The 15,000-nt window shown below is 48.2% G+C and overlaps 1 protein-coding gene across 1 annotated transcript in view; it reads right to left on the bottom strand.

Annotated features, from left to right (window-relative positions):
- LOC124026871 (LIM domain-binding protein 1-like) overlaps window positions 1-15,000 on the bottom strand; it is a 33,989-nt gene that overhangs the window by 14,444 nt on the left and 4,545 nt on the right. The window contains 2 exon segments of the mRNA XM_046339541.1: window positions 1,417-1,461; window positions 3,775-3,877. Coding sequence (XP_046195497.1) covers window positions 1,417-1,461; window positions 3,775-3,877 — 148 coding nt within the window.

Genomic DNA, 15,000 nt, shown 5'->3' with positions numbered 1-15,000 from the left:
AGGCCTACTTGCTCACAGAGCACGCTTTTTAGCTTCTGCCCACAAATGTTCTATAGGATCGAGGTCAGGGCTTTGTGATGGCTACTCCAATACCTTGACTTTGTTGTCCTTAAGCCATTTTGCCACAACTTTGGTAGTATGCTTGGGATCATTGTCCATTTGGAAGACCCAATTGTGACCAAGCTTTAACTTCCTGACTGATGTCTTGAGATGTTGCTTCAATATATCCACATAATTTTCCTCCCTCGTGATGCCATCTATTTTGTGACATGCACCAGTCCCTCCTGCAGCAAAGCACCCCACAACATGATGCTGCCACCCCCATGCTTCACAGTTCTGATGGTGTTCTTCGGCTTGCAAGCCTCCCCTTTTCTCCTCAAAACATAACAATGGTCATTATGGACAAACAGTTATATTTTTGTTTCATCAGACCAGAGGACATTTCTCCAAAAAGTACAATTTTTGTCCCCATGTGCAGTTGCAAACCGTAGTCTGGCTTTTCGATGGCAGTTTTGGAGCAGTGGCTTCTTCCTTGCTGAGCGGCCTTTCAGGTTATGTCAATATAGGACCCGTTTTACTGTGGATATAGACCGTTTTGTACCCGTTTCCTCCAGCATCTTCACAAGGTCATTTGCTGTTGTTGTGGGATTGATTTGCACTTTTCACACCAAACTACATTCATCTCTAGGAGACAGAATGCGTCTCCTTCCTGAGTGGAATGACGGCTGTGTGGTCCCTTGGTGTTTATACTTGCGTACTATCGTTTCTACAGATGAACGTGGTACCTTCAGGCATTTGGAAATTGCTCCCAAGGATGAACCAGACTTGTGGAGGTCTGCAATTATTTTTCTGAGGTCTTGGCTGATTTATTTTGATTTTCCCCTGATGTCAAGCAAAGAGGCACTGAGTATGAAGATAGGCCTTTAAATACACCAACAGGTACACCTCCAATTGACTCAAATGATGTCAATTAGCCTATCAGAAGCTTCTAAAGCCATGACATAATTTTCTGGAATTTTCCAAGCTGTTTAAAGGCACAGTCAACTTAGTGTATGTAAACTTCTGACCCACTGGAATTGTGATACAGTTATTTATAAGTGAAATAATCTGTCTGTCAACAATCGTTCGGAAAAATGACTTGTGTCATGAACACAGTAGATGTCCTAGAGGTCGTAACCGACTTGCAAAAACTAGAGTTTGTTAACAAGAAATGTGTGGAGTGGTTGAAAAACCAGTTTTAAAGACTCCAACCTCAAGTGTATGTAAACTTCCCACTTCAACTGTAAATGCTACAGGAACTTAAACTGAGTACAGGCACATATTTCAGTCCACTAAAAACGCAGACGGTAGCAGAAATGGATGTAGGTCTGTGATATCTAGAGCAGAAACATCCAGACTAGAAACAGTAAGTCTTACCCTATTCCAGGCTCCAGGTATGAGGGGGGGTACATGGGGGTTGGGCTGCAGAGAGAGAACACACGCTGTCAAGGAAACATCTAGATTAATACTGCTCTTTCTCCACACAAAATGTGAATTGTAACTGTTGCCTGTTATCTGTAAGAACCAGATGAGACAGTTAGCCTGGACATGTTACCCCCCCCCCAGCGCGCACGCACGCACGCACACACACGCACACACACACACACGCGCACACACACACATCACCCTGAGATCTGGACGAGCTAACAGGACTTCCTGTAACAATCCATCTCCGAGGAGGAGATACAGTGAGGAAAAAAGTATTTGATCCCCTGCTGATGTTGTACGTTTGCCCACTGACAAAGAAATGATCAGTCTATCATTTTAATGGTGGTTTATTTGAACAGTGAGAGACAGAATACCAACAAAAAAATCCAGAAAAACACATGTCAAAAATGTTATAACTAGATTTGCATTTTAATGAGGGAAATAAGTATTTGACCCCACCTCAATCAGAAACATTTCTGGCTCCCAGGTGTCTTTTATACAGGTAATGATCTGAGATTAGGACCACACTCTTAAAGGAGTGCTCCTAATCTCATCTTGTTACCTGTATAAAAGACACCTGTCCATAGAAGCAATCAATCAATCAGATTCCAAACTCTCCTCCATGGCCAAGACCAAAGAGCTCTCCAAGGATGTCAGGGACAAGATTGTAGACCTACACAAGGCTGGAATGGGCTACAAGACCATCGCCAAGCAGATGGTGAGAAGGTGACAACAATTGGTGCGATTATTCGCAAATGGAAGAAACACAAAAGAACTGTCAATCTCCCTCTGCCTGGGGCTCCATGCAAGATCTCACCTCGTGGAGTTGCAATGATCATGAGAACGGTGAGGAATCAGCCCAGAACTACACGGGAGGATCTTGTCAATGATCTCAAGGCAGCTGGGACCATATTCACCAAGAAAACAATTGGTAACACACTACGCCGTGAAGGACTGGAATCCTACAGCACCCGAAAGCACATATACATGCCTGTCTGAAGTTTACCAATGAACATCTGAATGATTCAGAAGACAACTGGGTGAAAGTGTTGTGGTCAGATGAGACCAAAAAGGAGTTCTTTGGCATCAACTCAACTTGCTGTGTTTGGAGGAGGAGGTAAGCTGCCTATGACCCCAAGAAACCATCCCCAACGTCAAACATGGAGGTGGAAACATTATGCTTTGGGGGTGTTTTTCTACTAAGGGGACAGGACAACTTCACAGCATCAAAGGCACGATGGACGGGGCCATGTACCGTCAGATCTTGGGTGAGAACCTCCTTCCCTCAGCCAGGGCATTGACAATGGGTTGTGGTATTCCAGCATGACAATGACTCCAAACACACGGCCACAAAGGAGTGGCTCAAGAAGAAGCACATTAAGGTCCTGGAGTGGCATCGCTCTCCAGACCTTCATCCCATAGAACATCTGTGGAGGGAACTGAAGGTTCCAGTTGCCAAACGTCAGTCTCGAAACCTTCATGACTTGGAGAAGATCTGCAAAGAGGAGTGGGACAAAATCCCTCCTGAGATGTGTGCAAACCTGGTGGCCAACTACAAGAAACGTCTGACCTCTGATTGCCAACAAGGGTTTTGCCACCAAGTACTAAGTCATGTTTTGCAGAGGGGTCAAATACTTATTTCCCTCATTAAAATGCAAATCAATTCATAACATTTTTGACATGTGTTTTTCTGGATTTTTTTGTTGTTATTCTGTCTCTCACTGTTCAAATAAATCACCATTACAATTATAGTATATTATTGTCAGTGGACAAACTTACAAAATCAGCAGGAGATCAAATACTTTCCTCCCTCACTGTAACTGCTCACCCTGACTCAGAAAGACACACACACTCCAAAAAGCACCACAGAATGACACACACACTTCAAAAAGCACCACAGAATGACACACACACTCCAAAAAGCACCACAGAATCCAAAAAGACCACAGAATGACACACACACTCCAAAAGCACCACAGAATGACACACACACTCCAAAAAGCACCACAGAATGACACACACACTCCAAAAAGCACCACAGAATGACACACACACCACAAAAAAAAAGCACCACAGAATGACACACACACTCCAAAAAGCACCACAGAATGACACACACACTCCAAAAAGCACCACAGAATGACACACACACTCCAAAAAGCACCACAGAATGACACACACACTCCAAAAAGCACCACAGAATGACACACACACTCCAAAAAGCACCACAGAATGACACACACACTCCAAAAAGCACCACAGAATGACACACAGAATGCAACAACGTTTCAGGTGCATCCTGCTCACCCCAGGTCTCTGTCCAGCATGGTGCCGGGGTGGAACGGGGGAAAGGAGCTGCCGTTGGGGGGCTCCTTTGGAGAGTACAGCTTGAATGACTTGGAGGAACAGCCTGAAAGACAGAGAGCATTACAACTGTAACGACTGAATACTGAAAGACAGAGAGCATTACAACTGTAACGACTGAATACGGAGAGACGGAGAGCATTACAACTGTAACGGCTGAATACTGAAAGACAGAGAGCATTACAACTGTAACGGCTGAATACGGAGAGACGGAGAGCATTACAACTGTAACGACTGAATACTGAAAGACAGAGAGCATTACAACTGTAACGGCTGAATACAGGAGACAGAGAGCATTACAACTGTAACGACTGAATACGGAGAGACGGAGAGCATTACAACTGTAACGACTGAATACTGAGAGACAGAGAGCATTACAACTGTAACGACTGAATACTGAGAGACAGAGAGCATTACAACTGTAACGGCTGAATACGGAGACCAGAGCGTTACAGAACACATGATTAGTTATTATAGTTCAAGTTGAAATGGTGTCACTTACTGAATACAAGAGACGAGAGACTTACATCTGCAACGACTTTACTGTTTACAGACATTACAACTTTAATACTTTCGGTGTTCACAGAGAGCTTCAAAGGGGAATTTCACAGCTGTTTACAACTGTACAATGAGTCTCCACACGACACCTGCATTGATTTGTCACAGGAACTGAAACGGAGAGACAGAACTATTACAATTCTATCAACCAGGAAATGGCAGAGCAACATCTGCATAGTGCATCTTTAAGTGATCAGTGTGTGTGTGGACACTGTAGGGACTGACCAGTTCTGCCCAGAGTTTCCATTCACAGGTAAGCAGCCACACACCCACACACACACACCAACCACAGTTTTCCTAACATAAAGGTGCAGGACAACAATTTCCCGGGCCCAAACCAATAACTCTTGTACACACACAGCCCCTGCCCTGTATCCCCTCTCCCATCACAGCCACCTCTCCTTCCAAGCCCTTAAACTGAACCCATACACATTCTAACCCTCTCTCCTACCCCTCCTCTCTCTATCATAACAACCATCTAGCCAGTCCTACCCCTCCTCCTCTCTCTATCATAACAAACATCTAGCCAGTCTTACCCCTCCTCCTCTCTATCATAACAACCATCTAGCCAGTCCTACCCCTCCTCCTCTCTATCATAACAACCATCTAGCCAGTCCTACCCCTCCTCCTCTCTATCATAACAACCATCTAGCCAGTCCTACCCCTCCTCTCTATCATAACAACCATCTAGCCAGTCCTACCCCTCCTCTCTATCATAACAACCATCTAGCCAGTCCTACCCCTCCTCCTCTCTCTATCATAACAACCATCTAGCCAGTCCTACCCCTCCTCTCTATCATAACAACCATCTAGCCAGTCCTACCCCTCCTCCTCTCTCTATCATAACAACCATCTAGCCAGTCCTACCCCTCCTCTCTATCATAACATCCATCTTGCCAGTCCTACCCCTCCTCCTCCTCTCTATCATAACAACCATCTAGCCAGTCCTACCCCTCCTCCTCTCTCTATCATAACAACCATCTAGCCAGTCCTACCCCTCCTCTCTATCATAACATCCATCTTGCCAGTCCTACCCCGGAGACCTCTCTCTATCATAACAACCATCTTGCCAGTCCTACCCCTCCTCTCTCTCTATCATAACAACCATCTTGCCAGTCCTACCCCTCCTCTCTCTATCATAACAACCATCTAGCCAGTCCTACCCCTCCTCCTCTCTCTATCATAACAACCATCTAGCCAGTCCTACCCCTCCTCCTCTCTCTATCATAACAACCATCTAGCCAGTCCTACCCCTCCTCCTCTCTATCATAACAACCATCTAGCCAGTCCTACCCCTCCTCCTCTCTCTATCATAACAACCATCTAGCCAGTCCTACCCCTCCTCTCTATCATAACAACCATCTAGCCAGTCCTACCCCTCCTCTACATTTACATTTACATTTAAGTCATTTAGCAGACGCTCTTATCCAGAGCGACTTACAAATTGGTGCATTCACCTTATGACATCCAGTGGGACAGTCAACTCTTAACAATAGTGCATCTAAAACTTAGGGGGTGGGGTGAGAGGGATTACTACAACCTATCCTAGGTATTCCTTAAAGAGGTGGGGTTTCAGGTGTCTCCGGAAGGTGGTGATTGACTCAACTGTCCTGGCGTCGTGAGGGAGTTTGTTCCACCATTGGGGGGAGGGCAGCGAACAGTTTTGACTGGGCTGAAATGGTGCTGTACTTCCTGTCAGTGGTAGGGAGGCGAGCAGGCCAGAGGTGGATGAACGCAGTGCCCTTGTTTGGGTGTTTGTCACAGGGCCTGATCAGAGCCTGGAGGTACTGAGGTGCCGTTCCCCTCAGCTCCGTAGGCAAGCACCATGGTCTTGTAGCGGATGCCAGTTCAACTGGAAGCCAGTGGAGAGAACGGAGGAGCGGGGTGACCAGAGAACTTGGGAAGGTTGAACACCAGACGGGCTGCGGCGTTCTGGATGAGTTGAAGGGTTTAATGGCACAGGCAGGGAGCCCAGCCAACAGCTGTATCCCCTCTGCAGTAATCCAGACCTCTCCTGACAAGTGCCTGGATTAGGACCTCGCCGCTCCTCTATGTGAACAACATCTAGGTCAGTCCTACTCTGCGGATGTTGTAGAGCATGAACCTCCAGGAACGGGCCACCGCCTCTCTCTATCATAACAACCATCTAGCCAGTCCTACCCCTCCTCTCTATCATAACAACCATCTAGCCAGTCCTACCCCTCCTCTCTCTATCATAACAACCATCTAGCCAGTCCTACCCCTCCTCCTCTCTCTATCATAACAACCATCTTGCCAGTCCTACCCCTCCTCTCTCTATCATAACAACCATCTAGCCAGTCCTACCCCTCCTCCTCTCTCTATCATAACAACCATCTTGCCAGTCCTACCCCTCCTCTCTCTATCATAACAACCATCTAGCCAGTCCTACCCCTCCTCCTCTCTCTATCATAACAACCATCTTGCCAGTCCTACCCCTCCTCCTCTCTCTATCATAACAACCATCTAGCCAGTCCTACCCCTCCTCCTCTCTATCATAACAACCATCTACCCAGTCCTACCCCTCCTCCTACTCTCTATCATAACAACCATCTAGCCAGTCCTACCCCTCCTCCTCTCTATCATAACAACCATCTACCCAGTCCTACCCCTCCTCCTACTCTCTATCATAACAACCATCTAGCCAGTCCTACCCCTCCTCTCTCTATCATAACAACCATCTAGCCAGTCCTACCCCTCCTCCTCTCTATCATAACAACCATCTACCCAGTCCTACCCCTCCTCCTCTCTCTATCATAACAACCATCTAGCCAGTCCTACCCCTCCTCCTCTCTATCATAACAACCATCTTGCCAGTCCTACCCCTCCTCCTCTCTATCATAACAACCATCTAGCCAGTCCTACCCCTCCTCCTACTATCTACCATAACAACCATCTAGCCAGTCCTACCCCTCCTCTCTATCATAACAACCATCTAGCCAGTCCTACCCCTCCTCTCTATCATAACAACCATCTAGCCAGTCCTACCCCTCCTCCTCTCTCTATCATAACAACCATCTAGCCAGTCCTACCCTTCCTCTCTCTATCATAACAACCATCTAGCCAGTACTACCCCTCCTCCTCTCTCTATCATAACAACCATCTAGCCAGTCCTACCCCTCCTCTCTCTATCATAACAACCATCTAGCCAGTCCTACCCCTCCTCCTCCATGTTTCCTTCTGATACCAAACTATCTGGGTAAAATCTCCCTGTTTCCCTCTGTTACCAAACTATCTGCACAGTTCTTCCTGTGTTTTTGTAAAAATGGCAGTTGAAATTGTTAAAGTCCGAATTGTTTCACTTTGAAATCAAAGGTTTTTGTTTGTTATATGTTTTAACATGAAAAACCATAGTTTTAGCGTTACCGTGGAATTACCCCCCACTCTATGCCATGTCCTTCTCCCAAACATCCTCTACCCCCCCCCCATCTCACACCACTCTACTCCACCCTCCTATATATCCTCTACCACCCTGTCTCCTTCTCACACCCCTCTACTCCACCCTCCTCTATCCTTCACACCCCTCTACTCCACCCTCCTCTATATCCTCTCCCCCCCGTCTCCTTCTCACACCCCTCTACTCCACCCTCTATATCCTCTACCACCCTGTCTCCTTCTCACACCCCTCTACTCCACCCTCCTCTATATCCTCTACCACCCTGTCTCCTTCTCACACCCCTCTACATCCTCTACCCCCGTCTCCTTCTCACACCCCTCTACTCCACCCTCCTCTATATCCTCTACCCCCCCCCGTCTCCTTCTCACACCCCTCTATATCCTCTACCACCCAGTCTCCTTCTCACACCCCTCTACTCCACCCTCCTCTATATCCTCTACCCCCGTCTCCTTCTCACACCCCTCTACTCCACCCTCCTCTATATCCTCTACCCCCCATCTCCTTCTCACACCCCTCTACTCCACCCTCCTCTATATCCTCTACCCCCCTTCTTCTCACACCCCTCTACTCCACGCTGCCTGACCCTGGACCAGAGGTCACACACACAGCCTGACCCTGGACCAGAGGTCATGACCTGTACTGTCTTGTAGAAACTCTCCTCATTGTTGATGTCCTCTGCCTCAGCTCACTGTGTGTGTGTGTGTGTGTGTGTGTGTGTGTGTGTGTGTGTGTGTGTGTGTGTGTGTGTGTGTGTGTGTGTGTGTGTGTGTGTGTGTGTGTGTGTGTGTGTGTGTGTGTGTGTGTGTGTGTGTGTGTGTGTGTGTGACCCTACCCATTGTTGATGTCTTCTGCCTCAGCTCACTGTGTGTGTGTGTGTGTGTGTGTGTGTGTGTGTGTGTGTGTGTGTGTGTGTGTGTGTGTGTGTGTGTGTGTGTGTGTGTGTGTGTGTGTGTGTGTGTGTGTGTGTGTGTGTGTGTGTGTGTGTGTGTGTGTCGCCCTACCAATTGTTGATGTCTCCCACCTCATCTCACATAGCCTGCTGTATACTGTATAGCCTGTATAGCAGACTATCTAATAATAACAACACTTTTGTTAATGCACTTTTACTGCAGTTTTGAAACTGCAATCTTTTTAGGTGTTTTGACAAATTGGGCATTAACATTTACTTAGCGAGCACTCTGATATACCACGGCGGTCAGCCAATCAGCATTCAGCGCTCGAACCCCCCAGTTTAGAATGAAATGTGGAGTGGAGCTTTATAGTCAGCGCCCAGCCTACCTTCAAAATGATTCACCAATCAGCCATTATTCTAAAACACATATTTTGTCGCAATAAAGTTACACAAGAAAAAGAGTCCACCTGTCGATACGTCTCTTGTATCTGCCCTTTCCCTTACACGTGTCCCAAACCTGGCCCCCACACGTGTCCTAAAGCTGTCCCCTACACGTATCCCAAACCTGGCCCCTACACGTGTCCTAAAGCTGTCCCCGACACGTGTCCCAAACCTGGCCCCTACACGTGTCCTAAAGCTGTCCCTTACACGTGTCCCAAAGCTGCCCCTGACACGTGTCCCAAAGCTGTCCCCAATACGTGTCCCAAAGCTGCCCCTGACACGTGTCCCAAAGCTGTTCCTTACACGTGTCCCAAAGCTGTCCCAAAGCTGTCCCTCACACGTGTCCCAAAGCTGTCCCTGACACGTGTCACAAAGCTGTCCCGTACACGTGTCACTAAGCTGTCCCCTACAGGTGTCCCAAAGCTGTCCCTTTTACATGTCCCAAAGCTGTCCCTGACACGTGTCACAAAGCTGTCCCTGACACGTGTCACAATAATGTTTTGGGCCCATTGTTTTTGTCAAATAAACCTGGGTCAATGGAAAACTACTGTCATGGCAACTTGACAGTTGCCATGACGATGACAAGGGAAGGAGTGTAATGTGGGTGATTTTTGCTTTGTCTTAACCACACTGTACCCTCTGACTGAAGTCCCACACACACACACACCTCCCTGACATCAACAGAACACAATCACACACCGACACACCGACACACCGACACCGACACACACACACACACACACACACACACACACACACACACACACACACACACACACACACACACACACACACACACACACACACACACACACACACACTCAACAGGACAGAGTAGCATGCCTATTCAGAACATCCTCCATCAATCTACCTGTCAAAGCCACAGCCGGCAGGGTGGTGGTAACACAATGGTAGTGAACTCCCTCGACCTCATCACTCACTCACACACACAGGAAGTAGCACTTCTGTCGTAAAGGGTTGGTCTCATAAAACATTTATCAGAGACACACACACCTATCATGACTCTATATAGTCACTGTGCTAAGCGAGGAACACAGTGTCTCAGACACACAGACATTAAAATCTGGATTTTCCAGGGACAGACACACACTTGCATACACTAGACCCAGAGACGGACAGGAGAACGTAATCACGACTGCAAAAACACCATCTCACTCAAACCAAAGTATCAAAACTGGGTGTAGCCTAACTGTTTGTTATGGAACTAGGGCTGGTCGATATATTCTAATGAATTAAATGGATATATATGTTTTAGCGCGATGTTACAAATGTCTGTATTGCAAGAATCAATCTTCTATTTTTTTTATGAGGGATTTTCTTTTTGGTCTTGTCTCCTTCCCTCCTGTACTGTGACACCAAGCCCCTCCCCCTCCTGTACTGTGACACCAAGCCCCTCCTCCTCCTGTACTGTGACACCAAGCCCCTCCTCCTCCTGTACTGTGACACCAAGCCCCTCCTCCTCCTGTACTGTGACACCAAGCCCCTCCTCCTCCTGTGCTGTGACACCAAGCCCCTCCTCCTCCTGTACTGTGACACCAAGCCCCTCCTCCTCCTGTACTGTGACACCAAGCCCCTCCTCCTCCTGTACTGTGACACCAAGCCCCTCCTCCTCCTGTACTGTGACACCAAGCCCCTCCTCCTCCTGTACTGTGACACCAAGCCCCTCCTCCTCCTGTACTGTGACACCAAGCCCTCCTCCTCCTGTGCTGTGACACCAAGCCCCTCCTCCTCCTGTGCTGTGACACCAAGCCCCTCCTCCTCCTGTACTGTGACACCAAGCCCCTCCTCCTCCTGTACTGTGACACCAAGCCCCTCCTCCTCCTGTACTGTGACACCAAGCCCCTCCTCCTCCTGTACTGTGACACCAAGCCCCTCCTCCTCCTGTACTGTGACACCAAGCCCCTCCTCCTCCTGTACTGTGACACCAAGCCCCTCCTCCTCCTGTACTGTGACACCAAGCCCCTCCTCCTCCTGTGCTGTGACACCAAGCCCCTCCTCCTCCTGTGCTGTGACACCAAGCCCCTCCTCCTCCTGTACTGTGACACCAAGCCCCTCCTCCTCCTGTACTGTGACAACAACAAGCCCCTCCCCCTCCTGTACTGTGACACCAAGCCCCTCCTCCTCCTGTACTGTGACACCAAGCCCCTCCTCCTCCTGTACTGTGACACCAAGCCCCTCCTCCTCCTGTACTGTGACACCAAGCCCCTCCTCCTCCTGTACTGTGACACCAAGCCCCTCCTCCTCCTGTACTGTGACACCAAGCCCCTCCTCCTCCTGTACTGTGACACCAAGCCCCTCCTCCTCCTGTACTGTGACACCAAGCCCCTCCTCCTCCTGTGCTGTGACAACAAGCCCCTCCCCCTCCTCCTGTGCTGTGACACCAAGCCCCTCCTCCTCCTGTACTGTGGCTCCTCCTCCTGTACTGTGACACCAAGCCCCATCTCCTCATTTACATTTACATTTAAGTCATTTAGCAGACGCTCTTATCCAGAGCGACTTACAAATTGGTGCATTCACCTTATGGCATCCAGTGGAACAGTCACTTTACAATAGTGCATCTAAATCTTAAAGGGGGGGGGTGAGAAGGATTACTTATCCCAACCTAGGTATTCCTTAAAGAGGTGGGGTTTCAGGTGTCTCCGGAAGGTGGTGATTGACTCGGCTGTCCTGGCGTCGTGAGGGAGTTTGTTCCACCATTGGGGGGCCAGAGCAGCGAACAGTTTTGACTGGGCTGAGCGGGAACTGTACTTCCTCAGTGGTAGGGAGGCGAGCAGGCCAGAGGTGGATGAACGCAGTGCCCTTGTTTGGTGCTGTGACACCAAGCCCCTGCTCCTCCTGTGCTGTGACACCAAGCCCCTCCTCCTCCTGTGCTGTGACAAAAAGCCCCTCCTCCTCCTGTGCTGTGACACCAAGCCCCTCCTCCTCCTGTACTGTGAGGACAAGCCCCTCCTCCTCCTGTACTGTGACACCAAGCCCCTCCTCCTCCTGTACTGTGACACCAAGCCCCTCCTCCTCCTGTGCTGTGACAAAAAGCCCCTCCTCCTCCTGTACTGTGAGGACAAGCCCCTCCTCCTCCTGTACTGTGAGGACAAGCCCCTCCTCCTCCTGTACTGTGAGGACAAGCCCCTCCTCCTCCTGTACTGTGAGGACAAGCCCCTCCTCCTCCTGTACTGGGAGGACAAGCCCCTCCTCCTCCTGTACTGGGAGGACAAGCCCCTCCTCCTCCTGTACTGTGACACCAAGCCCCTCCTCCTCCTGTACTGTGTACACTGAGTATCTTCCCACCCACACACAGACACCAAGCCCCTCCTCCTCCTGTACTGTGACACCAAGCCCCTCCTCCTCCTGTACTGTGTACACTGAGTATCTTCCCACCCACACACAGACACCAAGCCCCTCCTCCTCCTGTCCTGTGACACCAAGCCCCTCCTCCTCCTGTACTGTGTACACTGAGTATCTTCCCACCCACACACAGACACCAAGCCCCTCCTCCTCCTGTACTGTGTACACTGAGTATCTTCCCACCCACACACAGACACCAAGCCCCTCCTCCTCCTGTACTGTGTACACTGAGTATCTTCCCACCCACACACAGACACCAAGCCCCTCCTCCTCCTGTACTGTGTACACTGAGTATCTTCCCACCCACACACAGACACCAAGCCCCTCCTCCTCCTGTACTGTGTACACTGAGTATCTTCCCACCCACACACAGACACCAAGCCCCTCCTCCTCCTGTACTGTGACACCATGTCCCTCCTCCTCCTGTACTGTGTACACCGAGTATCTTCCCACCCACACACAGACACCAAGCCTCTCCACCTGCCACTCACAACAACAAAGAGGAAGGATCCCTCCTTCCTCTCTGACAACAAGCAGTTTCAGCTCGCTATTTTAATTTGAGGTTTGGTCCAACAGAATGGGTGAGATGGAGAGAGACATTATTTTACTGTAATAGAGGAGTTAACCTTTCTAACTTTGACCCTTTATATGTCTCAACTCCCACCGTGTAGAGCAGACCCTCCTAAAACGGGAGAATCAATCAACATGTATCTCAGTTTCTGTCACGTGGCATTGTGGTACCACGTACCCCTAGCCGCATTTAAGCCACATGCTGTTATGTGCTAGCTGTCTAGTCCAGTGGTTCCCATCCGGAGGCACTAGGACCCCTGGGGGTACCTGGCCTATCCACAGGGGGAGCTTGAGAAGACTGATGAGACCACAGGCAGACTGGTGAAAGGTACATGAGTGGTAGTCCGGGCAGAGCAACATTCAGTTGGTGGGACAGTAACCGTAAAAGGTTGGGAGCGACTGGTCGAGTAAAAAAACATTATATAAGGATTTGGCAACTTGTTCTCATTCTGAGAAATAAGCATCTTCTTATCCAGGAAGCCACTTGACTTCAACATCTTAACAAAATGAACAGGCTGTTGTTCCAACAGATGGAGACAGACAGGGGGGTGTATTCATAACAGTTCAACTGTTACACCTTGTTAGCAAGCAGTTTTTTAAATTTAACTAGGCAAGTCAGTTAAGAACCAATTCTTATTTACAATGACGGCCCACCCCACCCAAGCCCGGGCCAATTGTGCACTGCCCTATGGGACTCCCAATCATGGCTGGTTGTGATACAGCCTGGAATCGAACCAGGGTCTGTAGTGACGCCTCTAGCACTGAGATGCAGTGCCTTAGACCGCTGCGCTCCTCGGGAGCTAAATATAAATATTAGCTGGCTACTCACTAGCACCTGGGCTTGTGCTTGACAGATTATTTATGAGTTCATTTTCTATACTGCCTGCTACCAGAAGTTGGCCATTATTAGTGCACGGAGCTGGTTACATTGGTAACAAAAAGGGGATTTTCATAGACAGACTTGAAAGCCAGGGAATATTGCAAAATAATGTCATTTTTAGTGGTTCTTATGGTTGTGGAAGGCTTATATTTAACCAAGGAAACATTTTACAAGCCCTGAATTCATTAGATTATTGCTGACTGTTTAAAATGCAGTGTATTGGCCTTTATTTGCGCAGCAACTCTTGTTTAGAGAAAATGTTTTTAAAAAAACAGATATCGGCCATAAGTATATAAAAAATATATATGGTTTTTAGGCCATATCCCAACTCTGTGGAATGCCAATAACACTATGATAATAGCTGCATCACAACAAAATTAATGGATACATTAATTAATTAATATTATTTCCATTACAAGCTAAAAGACCACAGTACAAACCCATTAGCTCTGATCCTTCACTCTGTGTGTGTGTGTGTGTGTGTGTGTGTGTGTGTGTGTGTGTGTGTGTGTGTGTGTGTGTGTGTGTGTGTGTGTGTGTGTGTGTGTGTGTGTGTGTGTGTGTGTGTATAAAGAACCATTAGCTCCGTTTCTTTACATGGTGGTAAACGACGGGTCAGTCCAAATCAAATCAGCAACAAGCCACACTTCCTCTGCTGCAGATTCCCCTCTACAACAACAACACACAGACACACAGGGGGGGGAGACAACTTCCTGTCTTTGAGATGTGATGGAGGTGCTAATCTGATTTCCCTGACTGTAAATCTGACCTGTCATCAGATCAGGAGGCCAAACAACATTCTCAGAGGAATTCCATTCGAGAATTCACGATTACAACTAAAGCCTAAACCTTCACGAATATATTACAAATAAATGCCATTCTAAAACCATCATTTCACAAACTACAAAGCCTCTAGCCTACTATGGCTACATTCGAAGTTGATAACTGGAGTATTTCTAATTGGATAACAAATTAAATAGCTAGCTAGATAGTTTACAAGAAAGCGTGTACTACAGTAGTAGTCAGCTACAAGTATAAGGACAGTAGTGT

The sequence above is a fragment of the Oncorhynchus gorbuscha genome, unplaced genomic scaffold, assembly GCF_021184085.1.
Source record: "Oncorhynchus gorbuscha isolate QuinsamMale2020 ecotype Even-year unplaced genomic scaffold, OgorEven_v1.0 Un_scaffold_2853, whole genome shotgun sequence".
In the NCBI taxonomy this organism is placed as follows: domain Eukaryota; kingdom Metazoa; phylum Chordata; class Actinopteri; order Salmoniformes; family Salmonidae; genus Oncorhynchus; species Oncorhynchus gorbuscha.
Note: the sequence above shows the minus strand (reverse complement) of the source record. Positions and strands in the feature narration are given on the sequence as shown.